General features: G+C 42.2%; 1 protein-coding gene across 2 annotated transcripts in view; it reads left to right on the top strand.

The window, feature by feature from the left end:
- The window catches only part of UROS (uroporphyrinogen III synthase), a 44,146-nt gene extending 31,502 nt beyond the window's left edge, over positions 1 to 12,644 (top strand). For both annotated transcript variants that reach the window (XM_066601141.1, XM_066601143.1), the window contains exons 7-10: positions 4,384 to 4,467; positions 9,080 to 9,162; positions 10,735 to 10,836; positions 11,658 to 12,644. In XM_066601141.1, coding sequence (XP_066457238.1) covers positions 4,384 to 4,467; positions 9,080 to 9,162; positions 10,735 to 10,836; positions 11,658 to 11,783 — 395 coding nt within the window. In that variant the 3' untranslated portion in view covers positions 11,784 to 12,644. The remainder of the gene's footprint in view (positions 1 to 4,383; positions 4,468 to 9,079; positions 9,163 to 10,734; positions 10,837 to 11,657) is intronic.
- Positions 12,645 to 18,614: the final 5,970 nt, after the last annotated feature.

The raw sequence follows: 18,614 nt of genomic DNA, 5'->3' as shown, positions 1-18,614 counted from the left end.
TTTCAGCAACTGTCGGACAAACGATCGTTCCCCCGGCTTTGAAATTCAGCATCCGCAGTCCTCAGCTGTTTCCATACTCCCGACCACCCCGGCTGCATTGTATAGGGGAGTATTCCTATTGCGGCCATGATTAGCCAAGATGGGAGTGCTCCTTTAATCCAATCCAATTTGTATCCTAGTTTTCCTAGGGTACTTACTCTTTTTCTGCTGTTATACAATGGCGCTATCTGCTGGCTAAAGCCAGTACTGCATGAGGCGACACGTTGGATAGGCTCTGACAGCAGGGAGGTTGGCAATATACAGTAAGAGAACCCCGACGGATGTCTTCCAACATTGGAGCTGTACAGCCTTAAATCATAATGTCTTCAAAGGTCAGACAGTGGATTGGAAAGGGTTAAGATTCTAATTGGTAATGGGGCCTGGAGCGGTACCTCCTTTAGCAGGGATGAGTGTTATGTTCTGTGCATTCCTTGGAACCATCGTCATTGCCGGGCAGCATGGCTTCTGATCTCAGGAGCCGCGGTATAAAGCTCACACCATCCCAGTATCTGTCATTTACGCCTGATTTACTTTCTAGTCAAGTTACTTACATTCACAGGACATAAAACGTAGCAGGGACCTCTAAATGTCTCATTTTGTGCCAGTCTGGTCGTTTCTACCTGCAGACTTCAAAGCCGACTTTGTAGAGGAAGAGTCAAATAAAAAGAAAAGAGGTTTTTTTTTTTATGTTCTGCGGCACAGATTGAAATTCCTCAGCTTTGGGAGGCTGAGGTGTGAAGTGCCCCCCCCCCCCTCGTCTTAGGTAAACACAGAATAAAAAGCGCGCTACCAGTATCTTACGTCTCTCCGGATTTTAACGGACACGGTGAACTTTTCATTGATGTGTTGGTTTTGTTCTTCAAGGGAAAACACAATTTTAATTTCCCAGCGTCCAATACCAATTACCTTGTCTGGTCTTGAAAAAGATGCTGTTGCAGGGAGTGAAAGACGTCACTGTTCACCGTGCAGCAGCATCTATTCGACACGTGTACAGGGGTTGTAATATGGAAAAACGAAGCAAATAGTTTTAATAAGATTAATTATCCTACCCGTTTTAGGTCTGCCTAGGAGCTGTATGTGTCTCCATGGTGACAGACTACAAACAGACCTGGTGTAGTCTGGTCCTGCAGTTCTTGTTCCCCCTTTATGTCCTGCAGTGGCTAATCTACAGGCAGCGGAAGGGGCAGATGAATAGAATAGCACATGACTGCAGGATCGTGTATGGACCCACTGTGCCATTGACTGATTGGCCTTGGACTATTCTAAGGGATCCCATGGTTTTAACACTTTTTTTTAAAGAGGGATCTGGTGTTTGCTGTAGGGAACTTCTATGTTGTTTCTCCAGAAGTAGTTTTAGAACAGTGGCAAATGACTGGGAAAGGTCAAAAGACACTACAGTGTAGTACCAATGGGACAGGCAAAGATGTAGTCCCAACAACAGGCCTAGGTAGGGACAGATTGCGTTCATGGAAATATGGTAATAAGGCAAAAGGTCAGGGCAGGTGGTGTTCAAGAAAAGCATAGTCAATGTAACAAGCTGAGGTGAGGACCGGCAGAGATCAGGAAAGCTGGGTAATTAGGAAGAGTGTTGAAACCAAGAATCAAGTAGGATACAGATGCACCTTCCTTAAATAACCTGGGATAAGCTGGGAACAGGAAAGCTGGGTGCACACACTGGTCCTTTAAGAGGTAAGCCGAGCATGTTAAGACCCCTACCCCATGGGCAGAGGCAGCAGGAGGAATACTGCAGCTCCTGTGGAGCAGAAAACCGGAACCAGGAGGATGCCAATGGCCAGGGACAGGGGGAGGTGAGAGTGAATGTGATCAGAGTATACAAGGTTTGTTAGTAGTCTGTTACCATGGAGACACATAGGTCTATATAGTAGCTGTAAACACAAAACAATAGGGTGTTTTTAAAAGTGTTTTGGAAATATGTTTACTGCTTAAACTATAAAATCTTTTTTTTTATCGTTTAACATATATGTTGGGGGTTTGGATGCGCTGTAAAGATATATAAAGAAATCTAAATATGTATATTTATTTCAAAGTGACAGTCAATTTGTCTTTTCTCTCACCTGCGATCAGTGGCATAGACGCTATGATTTACGAGATCCGCTTTTAACATTCATCATCCACAAATGTATCACGCATAAAAAAAAATCAACTTTTTACTTATCCTTAAAATGAATTCAATGTTTGAGGCTGGGAAGATGAAAGGAAATGTAGATGTGCAGCAAAGTAAGTGCTTGTCAAAGGAGTAAGACGTCTTAAGGAGATCAGTAATAGCGTATAATTCCTTGATACATTATATCATTAGGTTTCCTCTTCTTGCTGCTGATGTTTGCCATGTATAGCAGTTTATATTAGATTGATGCCCATGTATGTATTTCTTCTTGTGGCCTGTAAGTAATGCGTATTAGTTAACTGTACTTAAAGCAGTTCTTCTACCAAAAGATGTTATCCCCAGTCAACCGGAAAACGGGGGCTTTAAAGGTCCCCAAAAGAATGGGGCGACAGATCGAGCATGCATACCATCGCTTTGTTCATTGCAGAGTGATTGACTGATTTAGCCGATTCCATTCATAGACCTTCACAACCCCATTTCTCCTGATCAGTGGCGATCTAAATGGCCGGCCCACCCCCAGCCAGATAGTTATCTGCTATCCTATGTAATAACTTCTTATTGTGGGACACCTCCTTTAATACTATCCCCAAAATGCAAGGTAATTACCGACAAGATGGCATTCATTAAAGGAGCTGTAGACAGTTGCAATGTTTTTTTTTATTTTATTGCTCCAATACATATGATTAACTTAGTGACGGAGCTTTTTTTCCGTTTTTCCATAGTTTTTTTTTCCTCCCCCCCCCCCCCCTTTTAAAAACTCGTAACTCCTTTATTTATCCATCGACGTCACTGTATGAGGGCTTGTTTTTTGCAGGACGAGTTGTATTTTTCAGTAGTGCTATTTAATGTACCATGTAATGTACTGAAAAACCTTTAAAAAATTCAAAGTGGAGAGAAATGGAAAAAAAACGACATTCCGTCATCTTTCGGTGCGCCTTGTTTCTACGGCGCACAAACTGCATTAAAAATGCCATGATATATTTATTAAATGGGTCGAAACGATTACTGCAATACCAAAGTTTTATAGTTTTTTTGCTGTACTATTATTGTTCAAAGATATTTAATTTTTTAAAACTTTCTGCCTCCATCTTCTGCGCGCGATAGCTTTTTTATTTTTCTGTCAACGTAGTTGTACAAGGGCTGATTTTTGCGGGACGTCCTGTAGTTTGCGTTGGTACTATTTTGTAATACATACGGTTTTTTGTTCGCTTTTTATTGTATTTTTTTCTTGGAAACAGGGTGACCATAAAAACGCATTTCTGACGTTCTTTTTTTTTTTCTGACGACGTTCACCGTGTGGGGTATATAATGTGTTACTTTGATAGATCACTTTTAAGGACGCAGCGATCCCAAATATGTATTTTTGTTTTATTATTTGGATTCTTTTATTACAAATATGCCAAAAGGGTTTTTTTTTTTACTTACTTTTTTTTTAAATAATTCAGTAAAACTTTATTGTTCTTATTTCTCATTTTTTGCAATGCTTGTAATGCTTTGATCACTCCAGCAGTATGATGTAATGCTATGGCATTACATCATACTGCGATCAGGCAGTCTATCAAGCCACCCTACGGGGACGGCTTGATAGACATTCTGCCATGACAGCCCTGGGGCCTTTCAGAAGGCCCTCAGCTGCCATGACGCCTGCATGGCTCCCTGCGATCTTATCGCAGAATTGACAGCAGGCCATCAAAAGGCGTATCAGCGGTCGTTAAGGGGTTAAAAGGGTTGTGCAAGATAATTGTTTTTTTCTCTTAAAAACAGGTCCCTCATGCCATAAAATAATAAATAGTCATATACTCCCCTCTCCTGGGTCCTTGCATCTCCCCGACAGAGACTCTAAAATTGATATGTAAGTCAGGGGGATGATGACCTATTTGTTTTTCCTCTGTGCTTGTTGCTGTTTTTTACCTTACCTCAATTAGGCCAAAGCTGTGATATGTGACTATAGTTTAGCTACAGTGCCTAATCTGAAGTACTCTGGGACACACCCCCTGTCCCATCATTGCTTGTAGAGAAGGGGTGTGTCTCAGACTACTTCAGATTAGACACTGTGCCTAAAATATAGTCACATATCACATCTCTGTCCTAATAGAGCTGAGCTAAAAAGAAGCAAAGAAGGAAGATTTGCGGAAAAATAAATGGTAGGTAATTATTCCCTCAGGTACTGACATTTATTTTGACCCCTGACTGGAGGATTCGTTTGGTTTTTTTTTCAGAGCAGAAATGTTACTCTGCCCCTATCCTGTTTCCATGTGGCTCCTTGAAAAGAGAAGTTCTTCCAAAAAGACTTAAGGAAAAAAGTGAGTATCTACAAGATTAGGCTATTCTTTTTTTAAAGAAGGTATCTAGTTATTAGATTCATCTGCATAAAAGGCCATGTGTTGTATGATCGGAAGGTATACAATTTACCAATGTTTTCTGTATCAATTCCTGTGATTTTCAAGATCTCTGTTTGCATTCAGTGAATAGGAACCATCATTGTTTATTTCAAGTTCATACACATATGAGGCTCTAGAAGCTGTGGTAATTCAGTCTGTCATGGCAAATTCGATAAGAGTTCAAGACGGGCCTGGACGCCTTTCTTGGGCGATACAATATTATATGTTGTACTCATTAATAACTTCAGAAGGGTCGGTGATGCAGGGATTATTCACATTGCCAGATTGGAGCCAGGAAGGAATTTTCTTCCCTTAACCCCTTCAGTGGCAGGTTTATTATTACCATGTCATGGCTCACAGGGCAGGTTTTTTAAATGAGTCAACAATGCAATTTAATCTCGCAAGTATTTATTAAGGAATGCAACAATCACATTGCAACATTGTTTTGTAATGAAAGAATACATTATAACAATTTTGGAAAATAAACATAGAAATTCTAATACTTTCAGCACTAGAGCTATCCACGAAAATCTTCCAGTGTTTAACTGCATGGTCAGTGCAGCAAGCCCCAGAGATTTTCTGGGCGTGCCACTAAAGGGGTTAAATGGGGAAAATTGGCTTCTTTTCTTTTCTTTTTTTGTTTTGTTTTCCCTTCCTCTGGATCAACATTGCAAGGTAATAGGCTGAACTGGGTGGACATGTGTCTTTTTTTTTCGGCCTTACATACTATGTTACTATCTCCCGAGTCCATTGATGAGGTCCAGTTATTTGGACAAGAACACAGTTTTATGGAATAGTGGAGTATATAGGACGGGCAGTGCTTTTTAAGAAGTACATATTTTTTATCGTCATTGCTTTCATACAACACGTTTCAAGGCTAAACTAGACTTTTTCTCCAGGTAAGTACACCAATACTTAAACAGTGTTTATCCACTTGAAGTGAACAATGGGGGATCTTACTGAATGTCTGCAGATACCTTGAATGATTCAGTTTTGATGATTTTGTAAAGCTAAGTGCCGGTAGACATAGGCTTGTATGCACTTTAGTCTCTGCTTGGGTCAGGCTTTACGCTGTTTTCAGATCACCTTTTTGATCTAAGCTTAACCCTTTGCAATCCAATTTTTTATTCAGGTTTTTCCTAGGGGGTTTTCTTTTTTTGACATTATATAATGGCACCACCTTCTGGCTAGAGCCAGTACTGTGGAATTGGACATGTTGGAGAGGCCCCCGACAACAGAGTGGCCAGTAATATACAGTAAGAATACCCTGCTGGACGTCTTCCGACATCGAAAGCTGTACAGCCTTCAATCAGAATGTCTTTAGACGTCAGAGGGTGGATTGAAAAGGGTTAAAAGAGTTGTGCCAAGATTCAGAGTTATCCCCTATCCACAGGATAAGGGATGACTATCTAATCATTGGAGGTCTGACTGCCACCGATCATGAGAACATGGGTACCAAGTGTCCCTGTATGAATGAAGCAGCTGTCGAGAACGCGTGCTGTTTCTCCATTCATTTTAATGGGACTGCTGGAGATATACCGAATGCTTGAACTTGGCTATCTGGAGCAGTCCTATAGAGATGACCGGAGCTGCAGGCCTAATGCTTGACTGACGCACGATTCACACAGGGGAACACTCAAAACCCCTGCTCTTGTGATTAGTGAGAGTCCCAGGGGTTGGACTCCCACTGAGCAGATAGTTATCCTCTATCTTATGTATAGGGGATAACTTTTATTCTTGGCACAACTCTTTTAGTGTACTGATGAAGGCTAAAAGGGTGTCCTTTTGGCTTCCATCGGACTGGTATACACCAGTATGCCGCATCAAAAAGAATAGTAGACTGCAGTATTCCATGCAAAAGAATAAAGTTTGATATACATTTTTTTTATCATGCCCATACAGTGGGATATATTTAATTGTAAGTATATGTTGAGAGCTTTTCCCATTCTATATGTCAAACGGAGGCCACAATTATAGTGTGAACATGACCTAAGCATTAACCCCTTGAGTGGCACGCCCGGAAATTTTCCGGGACGAGCTCCACTGCCGATAGTGATATAGCCCGGAAGATTTCCGGGCTATGTATCACTATGGGAGCTGCAGAGCACAATGCCACAAGCTGTGGCATTGTGCTCTGCCTGCACTGTCCCACAGAGAACAAAGCAAGGGCTTTGAACAACAGAAGCAGAAGATATTGCCAATATGCCGGCAATCTCCTGCTTCTAAGTCTCCTGCTTTGTTTACAGGTTGCTATAGAGACCATCGGCTTGTCAGAAGCAAGCCGATGATATCTGTGGCAGGGAGAGCTGGTGCTTGGCTGTCAGAGGACAAGCAAGCACCAGCTCTTACAGCAGAGATCAGAGAAAACCTCTGATATCTGCTGTGTTAACCCTTTACATGCTGCAGTCTATATGAATGCAGCATGTAAAGGGCTGTCACTGCAGGCTGTCACCATCGGACCCCGGAAAGTGATCAGGGGGTCCTGATGGGTCCCTGTGGAAGTCCCCTAAAGGGACAAAAAAAAAGTTTAAAAAAAAAACTAAAGTAAAAAAATTATAAAAAAGATAAAAATAAAAACACTTGTCTCCCTTTACTTTGTAAAAAGTGTAAAATAAAATCACACATGTGGTATCCGTGCGTCGTAATGACCCAGAGAAGGAAGTTGGTACATTATTTAACCCCTTAATGACATGGCCCCTTTTTTCTTTTCTCCCCATTTCTTTTTTTCCTCCCCGAAACATAAAAACTGTATAAACTCGGTATCGCCGGAATCATGCGACTCAGAGAATAATGTTATCACATTATTTATTCTGCATGTTGAACTCCGTAAAAATGAAATCCAAAAAACAAATGGCAGAATTTCTATTTTTCCCCCAATCTTCCTACAAATGTTTTTTTTACAAAAGTTATACAATACATTATATATACCCAAAAATGATGCCATCAAAAAGTACAACTTGTCCCACAAAAAACAAGCCCTCATATGGCCTGGTCAATGGAAAAATGAAAAAGTTATGGCTCTTGGAACGCAACTGCAAAATTAGTTGAAATTCAATGATTAGACCATTTAAAAAACCTGCCCTGGTGGGCACGACAGGGTGGTAGGAAACCCGCCACTCAAGGGGTTAAACCTGAATTTCTTTGCATTTTTTTTTTTAACAAAACATTATACTTTTATGCAAAATTGTATGAAGGCGCCAAATTGTGTAAAGTCGTATTCCATACAATGATATACAGTAAACAAAAAAAGTATACCACAAGGTATATATTTAATTTTTTACACTGGGACATTATGGCTAACTTGTCTTCTGTACATCTTAATAGTGGGACATGTCACAGCGGTCTGTCAAAGGTACATCTACAGGTCTATAACGCCAACAGAGGCTGCTATTGTGATGTGAACACAGCCTTAGCATCAAACTTGAATTTTTATAAAAAGTTATACTTTCATGCAAAATTGCATGAAGGCGCTCATGTATGTAGAGTGCTGGCACAATTCTACTTTCAGCAAATATGAGTGCTATTATATTTTATCTCTATTATTTCATTTGTGTATGTCACAAGTGGGAACTTCTACCCAAACCTTTGGGCGTGAAAGCTTTAAAACCATCCTTCCGTTTCATATATACAACTCCTATACCGACCCTAGTGTCTGACGGCAAACACCCCAATCTGTGGGCATTGTCTGGTGTTACAGCTCCTGAGAACGCGAACAAGAGTGATGTTGTTTCGGGGAGGAAACGTAAGCCCCCTTATTCTTTAGCAGTACCCAATTTCTTTGAAGGTAGCGACCAACTATAATAATAAAGTGACACATCCTATTAAAGAGGACCTGTTATGTCCTCACATCAGTAGAGTTCACTGCATTACTTTGCAGCCATGGCCCCACTAAATCCAATGATGTTACTTTTTTTCCGTCTACTCTTCTTAGTTTCAATGTGTCCAGTGGGCGGTCCCCATTCCTTACTGTCAATGAAGTCTGACAGCACCCATTGACAGTGAGCAGTGGGCACCTCCCACTTGACACATTCACACTGAAACTCAGAAGAGCCAGTACAGCGGAATGGGAGGGAGTAGAGAGAAAAGAAAGACATCCATACAGCCCATGGAACCATAGCTGGTCCTAATGAGAGGAGGACACAATAGGTCCCCTTTAAATTTATGGCCTAGTGCAAATAAAGCTGCAAACAACTAGAGAGTCACACACAGGGGGCCCGAGAGCAACATATGACTTCCGAGCCTCTGATTAGGGGAAAGCAGCTTACGGCGTACGGCACTTACGCTTTAATAAGCCTTTTAAGTAGGAGCCGTCCTCAAGGGTTTCTCACTTTTTGATGAGAGCCGTGAAGTCTTCTCTTCCCACGACAAATGCTTTATTGTATTATCAACATTTCCATAAGGCGACGAGAGCGCGGCGTCTACCGTTGAAGCCATCCTTTCCATTGTGTGAAATTGCAGGTGTAGGTCTTTGTAATATCCCGGCGTTATAAGACAGTCTGTTTTATAGAAATACATTTTTATTTTCTAATTACAGATGTACCTCTGGAGAGCATTACTGTTTATCAAACGGCCCAGCATCCCGATATACGATCCTCTCTGACAGATTATTTCACTAAGGTATTCATGTTAACGGCGCGGCATTACAAGTCCTAATAAATGTTCCAGTTTTACTTCCCCCGTAAAAAAAAAAAAAAAAAAAAAAAAACACGAAAAAAAAAAACTACCGCTGTGTTTTGTAATCCTTTGAATTTGCAGATCAATTTTGTCAGCGTTTGTTTGCTGGCTTGTGGTTTATCTTTTTTAATGACTAGGGGAATAGTTGCTGAATTCTATTAAATTTCAGCTGAAGGTCTATAACGATTACTTTGAGGCGCATAATCTAAACGCTCGCTTTATTATTTCCAAAATATTTCCTGCCGAGGGACACGTATATATACCCCGCAGTGCCTGCATTGTCTTACAAACCACTGAAATATAAAAATGCGGGTCATCTGCTTTCGACAATCCCTTTTTCCGATTCACAGGGCAAAAGGGACAGTCACCTCCTGACCTTTGCAGACATTCCCAGCAGCAAGAAATAGGCGTTATACCCATCAGCCACAGTCGGTGGCACCTTTCTACTCCCCCAGTTGTAGTCTCCAGAATCCTCTGGGTGTCACACTCTTCCTCCAGCTGCCACCTCTTCTGCGGCCACCATTTAAAGGGGCTTTCCCATACCCAGCTTATCCTGGCTCTTCCTGGGTTATTTAAATGGGTTTTCCTATTAATTAAAATGGCTTAACAACCACTCTGTCCTTCCTGATTGATGCTGACCAGGTCATGTGACTGCTGCAGCCAATCACTGGGTATAGATGGTCACTGCTTTGGCTAGTGATTGGCTGCAGCAGTCACATGTCCTGGTCAGCTGCATGGAGGAAGGACAGAATGGTTGTGAAGCCATTTTAAGTCATGGGAAAAAAACCATTTAAGGCAATTTCCTATTGAAATGTGCCTGTATAATAGGCTCCTTATGATCTGGTGAAGGTGTTTCAGAATCTGTCTGTTTCATCAGCCTGATTTTTCCTGCTTTCCCACACTCCTTCTGTCCATCTTATTGACTACACTTTGCTTGTATGGTGCCTGCCTTGACCATCTGCCTGTTAAACCATGTTGATTTAATTCCTCCTGTCCCGACCTCGGTCTGTTATAATGACTACATCCTTGTCTGTCCCTTTGGTACCATGCTTTGGTGCCATTTGACCCATTCGAATCAACTACCACTGTACTGAGACTAGTCCTAGGGAAATGACTTGGGGTTCTCTACAGTGAAGACTAGATCTCTGAGTAAGGGTTAAAGGGTGAGGACTGCAGTCATCTATGGAAGTCAATAGACACCAGGTGGCGCCACATAATGATTCCTACACATGACATGGGCACTAAAGTCAGGGGTTCTCCCGACAGTGTAGGATTAACCCCAGGCCTTCCTACTGTGTATGGCCTTCACAGGCTTTTCTCTAAGGCTGCATTCCCACGTGGCATTTATTGTTACGGTTTTCAACTGCATCCAAAAACTGCATGTGGTTTTTTTGATGAGGTTTGCAGAACTACAATTGAAAACCACCACGTATGAACGCAGCCTAATCAGTAATTCCAGAGATCCATCAAGTTCTCAGGTGTAATGCTGTTTCTGTTAAATGTGCTCTTCTTTAGGAAGGTATCCCAGGAAGTATCGTGTTCTTCAGCCCATCAGGAGTGAAGTTTTGCCTCAGGCTTATCCAGGAGCTAGCAAATGATCAAGTCAATCAAATTAAGGTAACCCAATGCAAAAAAAAAAAAAGTAAAGTACGTTTGCAATACTAAAGCACAGATCTACTATTGAGACTTTGACTGTCTTCTGGTGACACTTTTTACACAAAGGAGCATGGCTTTGGGAAGAATGGGGCATGGTCTAGATAAGACAGCGTCCAACATATTCTGGCGCAAAATTGCCTATAAAGGCCCATTTACACGGAGCGCTGATCGCCCATAATACACTCAAATGACAGTTTGAGTGACAGTTTTGAGCGATCATCTTTGCATAACTCTAAGTAGCTAATCGCTGCGCTAGCTCGGTGAACAATGCAGCTGTTTTGTACATCCAAACAGCTGCATTGTTCTTGGTGCTTTCAGCTGGTGTTCCGCTGAGAACTGCCAGTGGGATACCAGCTCAGATATCAAAGATGCGCAACATTTATCATTCAGCATGAGCCATTGTGATAAATCTGGCGCATTTTAAGACGGTCTGCTTAAAGGGGCTCTTTTCAACTGATGATTTTTTTTTGTAGTCCCAGAAAACCCTTTCATATCTGTCCATGGAAATTGTTTTAACCTAGCAGCCCATACTGCTTCCTGGTGGCCTACATGGTATAAGTAACACGGTGCGCCAAGTCCTACCCATAGCTCAGCATAGCCTTAGAAGTTACCTTATTGTTTTTTTGCTATAATGAAGTGATCACACCCATCCCAATCTACCAGAAATAGAGAACAGGGGACTCAGTTCATGGGATCGGTAGGGGCTGTAGCAATGCCATACAATTCTATCATGGAAAAACCTCTTTAACGATGTTCCTTTTTTTCTTTTAATTGTGTTGTAGTTTGCTTCAATTGGTCCAACTACGTCAGAGGCAATGGTGGTGGAAGGCTTAACTCTGAGCTGCACAGCACTGAATCCTACACCTCAGGACCTGGCCAAAGGACTAATGAGAACTCAAAGCCAATAAAACTGTATTATGAATGGTCCAATAATCACAAAATATGAATGTGGCAATCTTTTTTTTTTTCTTTTCTCCGATACAATGAAAAATATCCATTAACTTGAATTACATTTTACATAAACTGAGGATTGTGGTATGACGACTAGTGGTCAAGGAAAATGCTCCCCAAACCATGACACCACCACCACTGATCTTTTGTACCCCATGGGTGCACCATGGAATACAGTTTCCATTGCCAGATGTGGACCCAGCCATCCATATGGTTCAGCAGGAAACAGAAATCATCACTTAATATGACCTTCAGCCATATGTCCAAGATCCATTGATGTCTTTCCTGGGCCCATGCGAGGCTGTATTGGTGATGACACTGGGTCATTAGGGGCACCCTTTGTGGTTTTCGGTCCCCAATCGAAGTATAGGTACGCCATATGGTCATTGGGGAAATTTGTCCGGCTCCCTGTTGTTGTACTCCTGGGTTAGTTGGTCCATTAATGTGACACACTGTTTCTGAGATACCAGACGTGCCACCTGATGCTCACCTCTACAATCAACGACATGTGGCCTACCACAGTGTGATCTGTCAGATGTCTTTCCATGGTTCAACCAGTCTTGGTACACTCTTGATACCATAGTTCAAAAATAGCCAAGAAGTGTGACTGTTGCAGAAATGATGGCACCGCATCTCTGGGCACCAACAATCTGCTCGTGGTCAAGTTCACTCAAGTCACCACATTTACCCGCAACTGCCAACACATAGGACAATCTACAGGGTTGAAGATCTGCAACATGTCTACAATCGACTGCTTATTTCTGTTTGCATACTGTTAGTAAATAGGGTTCATTAAAACTTCTTTCATTCGTGTCGTACTTCTGCTCCACTTTTCCATACAGTTGGGAGAAAAAAAGGTGTACTGATGCATACCATCCCAGCAGGGGCCAAAGGGAGACTTTTCTAGCCTCTGTCGTATAAATGGTACCCTATGATTGGCATATAGATTGAGAGCATGCCAAGTGTGCGCCGGGCCTAAAATGGGCAGTGGTAAGTTAGTGGGATGTAATGAAGAGGTCCTGGTGATGCGTTTAGTGTCGATAGAACTAGTTACGTAATGTGAGATGAAGTCGTATTACATTTTTTACTGTCTGAATGAATATTATGAATATTTCCAACTATATTCAATCCGATACAAAATGTTTTTGAGATGAATGAAGGTGAAGACCCAAGTAGAGCTGGATTGTGCCCGGTATTTGCAAACGTTCTGTACAAACCTGTGCAAACTAAACGGCAGGAAAAACTTATTGTAATTCTTCATCAAGCAAAGTGTGTCAGACAAACACCTCGCAGGAGGTCACTCTCTATGTAATTTACACCTCCCTGTCAGCACTTGTGTTCATTCTCTATGGAGTATCATTACCGCCAGCTTAACAGTGATCACCTTACACAGTGTAGCCTGAGTGACGCCGCTGCTATATTAACGATTTTTATTTAATTTGCATCGTAGTTCCCTCTTTGAAATTGAATGTTTGCATTTAGACAATTCTACCCAATTTACCCTCCAGAATTGACAGCTGTTGCAAGAGCATCTTCGCCTCTGGAAGACTTGGCTCATCCATAATGCGCACCATACAATGATCACTTTCCCCCGCTGCAGCGCCAGTTTGCCAGTTTTTATGTCGTAAAGGTTAGTCCAAACAACCAGCAACCTACATGATATGTTACATACTTGACTGGGGGTGGGAATCACGGGATGCCCTCTGTGACTCACCCAAGGGCCCACATAGATCTTAAGCCAACCATGTAGGGAGCAGTCAGTGCAATGTCTTTACAGCCCTTTGTGTTACCTCCTGCCTTTCCGTTTCTTATTTCACTAGGACCAGAACAAGATCGTTTGGTGCCCTAATGAGATCAGGCATAATGCCCGCCATCCTCCCCCATATAAAACCCACATTATTACAGATGCCTGGATAAGCCCACGCTCGGTTAATACAGAGGCCTCCAGATCATCCCACACAGTTATAGGGGTTGCACCAAGATTACGAGTTATTCTCTATCTACAGGATAGGATAACTTGAAATTGACAGAGCTTCCACCGATCAACAAGAATAGAAGTCCTGTCTCCACTCTCCTCTTCACTGTGGGGGGTGCAATGACTGAATGGAACGCTGGTTACAGAAGTACATTGACGCTCCATTTACTTTCAGTGGAACTGCAGATGTAGCTGAGTGGCAAGCGCTTGAGTATTTCCATCAGTCCTAGTGAAATCAATAGAGCACAAACTGCACATGCTTGATCAGCGCTCCAATCATTTTGCTGTCACTGCGGGGAAGAAGCAACCCCGCTGTGACAGGCAGGGTGGGCACGGGACCCCTGTTCTCAAGATCAGCAGTGGGACCCCCACTTATCAGCAAGTTATCCCCTATTCTGTGGCGAAAGGATAACTTGTAATCTTGGGACAACCGCTTTAACTGTAGGGGCTGATCCAGGGAATATATATTAATACAGACCCCTGGATTAGCCCTTACAATTAATATGCACCACCAGGATCAGACCCCACAATTAAAAGACCCCCTAGATCAGCCTCCATAGTTAATACAGACCTTATACCACGCAAAAAAACTAAAGTTACTCCCCTTTCCTCCTATTCGGGGTGGCGGTGCTACCTTCACTGCTCTGGGCCCTAGCCTTAAAAAAGAGTAAGATGAAGAGGAGCCACCGCTCTGGCTCTTTTGCTAGCGGCACTGCTCTATCACCTGACGCACACTACACCCTAATGATGGGCAGTGTCAGGACTTAGTGTAGAACCAGCTCCCGGAGGAACGGTAGTAATACTCACTGTCACTGTTCCCTGAGCCTCTTGCGGTAATGAGTGCTTCCATCACTGATGGAAATGCACATTGTATAAAAAAAAGCAAGGCAGCGCGAAAGGTTTCCCTTTTTAATAAAATTGCGCCCCCTCCTTAGCTGTGATGAGGTGGTGTATAAGGTGAGCATCCACCCTCGTCCTGGCCCTATACTCTAATTCTTATATTTGTCTTCCATCGACCTGTATTAGCAAGCTTGCCTGTTTTGCTTGTCTTGCCCTGGCCAATATAGAAAGTTATTTTGCCATCTTCTGCCTATGCTTTGTGAGCCTGAGCTGTTACTTTATTCTGCTCGATGGCCTTCAAGTTCAACCACAATGTCACCTTCTTCTGTCTGCCAACAGCTTGGCCTATGGCTTCTATACTTCCAACTCTAGCCCTTACCCATTCTCATCCATGGTTAGCAAGGCCAAGATTTCACTCACAAGCTAACTGGCAGCTCTTCATACAATGACTACCACCACCAAACGATGACATTGTTCAATGTCATGCAGTCAATAAGGTTCCTCTCCCATTACAGTGACTTGTATTCACAAGCTCGCCTTTTTGACTTGTCTTGTCTAAAACTCTAGCCGATATATAGTCATTTTGCTTTCTTCTGCCCACACTTTGTGATCCTGAGCTGCTACTGTCCTGCCATAGTTTGCCCAGTGGCCTTCAAGTTCCAGCACAATGTCTCTTGCTGCTGTCTTGCCAACATCTCGGCCTATATCTGGTCTACTTCCAATGCTAGCCCTTGCCCACCCATTGCTTCCGTGGTTAGCAAAGGTGAGATGCTGCTCTGAGCCTCCAGGCCTCCATAAGCGACCAGGCAGCTCTTTGTTGAGTGACCACCACCATACGATGACATTATCCAATCTTGTACAGTCTCTATCGCTGTATACACAAAGACATCTCGAGAACCCAACCACAGTATTTCGGATGTATTTACGGTCTTTAATTTGCAATTACACTGGATAATAAAAGTCCTCTCAGAAGGACGTTATTACAGTGACGCCAATTTTAATAAAACCCTCACATACATACATTATATAAAACAGCCCGCTAATGATCACTCCGTTTTATTTACTTATTCACTCTCCCTCGCCGGCCCCCTTTTTAATGCACTTATTTTCAGCCATTTTTCGGAGAAAAATAGATTTGCTTTTGATTACCTCAAAGAGGATAATGAATAGTAATTTATTTTTCAACTAGTAGCATTAGTCCTTTGTACCCTTCGGAGATTATTATAAATACTGTTTCCGTTCTGAAGAAATCTCTTGCACTATTTCTATTACATCGTTTAAAATAAAAAACACCCACTCATTTCTTTTTATCCCCTTTCCAAATTAAATATTCCTGATATTGAGATGAACTTATGCGTCGAAGAGCATTTCCCCTAAATACCTAAATCAGACGTAGTCAACATGTTCTCCTCAAAGTGTCAAAGTGTTGCTCGTAGTTGTAATCTGTATCCGTTAAAAAGAACGTGACCCACCCTGCAACTTTCATCCGGGCTTATCATCCAGTATTCCCAGCTTCTTCAACTGTAAGACTTCATGTATTCGCCCATTTTAGTTGTATGGAATGATAATACAATGACCATAGGAGTGTATGAGGCCCTACAGGATGCATAAACTCACAAAAAAAAAATAGCATGTTTCATTGGATGCCATATCATTGAAGTATTGACCCCTCGAAGCATTACTTTTGGGCTGGTTTCACACTTGGGCACATTTACTTAAAGGCTTATTTCACACAGGCGCGAATCTCACGCAAATTGTGTCTGTTGCGAGACGCACAAATATGAAATCCATTTTTTTGAATGGACTTATTCATATCAGAAACTTTTTTCCTCGCGGCACGTTCTACTTTTGGGTGATGCGAGGCGCACCTTGGAGCACCCATGCACTACTTGCTGGAATCTATGTCAGATAAAACCTGCTATAGATTTGCGCTGTAATTTATGCCGGTTTCTACCAAATTTCAGTGCACTTGGTGGACCATGGGTGGCAGTGCCACCTTCTCCAAGCTCCGCTCAATTTTTACAAAAAGAGGCGAGGGTGGCATAAAAAGCAAAAAAGTCACAGATTCTTGTGTAAGGAGGACTTGTGCAAATATTTGTGACTTTTTTTAATGCCAGAATTCTGGTGTCGTGTCTTTTATGAATTCCTACCACGGTATTTTTTTTGTAAAGTGTCACAACTTTTCGTGTCAAAAACGCTGCAACCAGATGGTTTCTGTAGATCAATAGTAAAATATAAAACACCCCACAAACATTGGGGCATATGTATTTACTCTATTGCCCCAGACTTCTGACATGCAAAGAAGCCACAATTTTGGTCAAGAGACAAAATTGCCTATTTTTAAGGGTTTACTCTAGGCCCCACCATGTTTTTAAAGAGGGGTGAGGTCTAGCATTAAGCTGTCAGACTTCCTATAATACGTGCCAGTTCCTGGTGTAAATTATAGGTGGAACCTACAACAGATCATAGCTAGTGTAGATTTCAGCTTTGGTGCACCTATGGCCAAAGGTATTAGGTTTGTGCCTCTTGAGACATTTGGCAGACTTCATGGCAGCACCAGCTTTACTTTGAACACAGGTCTAAGTAAATATACCCCAATGTGTTTTTTTATAATGGCATTTTTTTCAGTTTCACTGCAGTTTTGGGGTCCATGGCATTTTTATGTGTCTTTGCAAATCGCAGCATGTTCAGAATCTGGTGATTTTTCAGGTATTTTCCCATTCTTGTCTATAGATTTAAAAAAAAGAGCAAAGAAAAACCACATATATTACTAAAAAAAACACCACCAAAACTCCAGTAAAAAATCACAAGTATCATTCAAAAAACACATTTGATTTCACTGGTGTTTTTTTTCACCCCTACCCCCCAAAAAAGCTAGAAAAAAAGACCACAACTGAAAGAAGTGTTAATGAGGACTACCTCTGTTATATGGTGGCACTACCTGTTCGGCAGAACGATTCTTGTTATCCTCCTCTGACCTCTTTCGTCAACAAGTTATGCCTACAGGATCCCCTCTCACTGGATGCTTTTCCTCGATCACACCATTCTTGGTATACTACCCACGCTGCACGAGAAAACCCCACAAGGTTGGCACCGAAATCCTCTGATGACCAGGTCTCATTGAAAGTCACTGAGATCACTGAATTTTCCCATCTGATGTGGATTCACACTGAAACCGATCCGCGTAAAGCTAGTCACGTGACTCCAGGGGTCACTGGCCTCATTTCTATACTGGGAATTTGACCAACAGCTGTCTTCCCCATTGTCCCTATAGCCATACATGCCCTTTCTGACTGCTTTTATTTACTCAACACTGAAGTGGAAAACAAGTGACTATCATAAGATACCTTCCCGCGAAACAAAGGGGATCCAGCATGTCCAGCTCTTGTCCCACCACATCTGCAGTTGGGAGGCCCCTCATACCTATTAGCCAACTTAACACATGGATCAGACCATATATACGTTTTTTTTCCAGGTCCCATGTTGTGATTTCTAGTCTGCAACATGTTTAGTTTCTTATGGTTCATTTCTTTTCCAAAGGTTTCTTAAGGTGTTGATGTATGCCAGTCCTCCTGAACCCTACGGAACATGGCTGGCATCTATCACCCTTACAGGGATACACTTAAAATGAGGGATGAACCACTCTGAACGTTTGGATTTTGTCATTTTTTGTCTGAACATACTTTGAGGAATAAGTATTGTTAGTATTAAGTGCCATCAATACTCCTGGTGACCACATGAAACGTGTTTCTTTAGGCTTTTCACAGTTAATGGTTACTGTGATTGTAAGAATTAGAGATGAGTGAGTATACTCGCTAAGGCACATTACTCGAGCGAGTAGTGCATTAACCGAGTATCTCCCTGCTCGTCTCTAAAGATTTGGGGGCCGGCGGGGAGTGGGGAGGAACGGAGGGGAGATCTCTCTCTCTCTCTTCCCCCCCCCCCCCCCCCCCCCCCCCGCAACTCACCTGTC

Source organism: Eleutherodactylus coqui, chromosome 4, assembly GCF_035609145.1.
Source record: "Eleutherodactylus coqui strain aEleCoq1 chromosome 4, aEleCoq1.hap1, whole genome shotgun sequence".
Lineage (NCBI taxonomy): Eukaryota > Metazoa > Chordata > Amphibia > Anura > Eleutherodactylidae > Eleutherodactylus > Eleutherodactylus coqui.
Note: the sequence above shows the minus strand (reverse complement) of the source record. Positions and strands in the feature narration are given on the sequence as shown.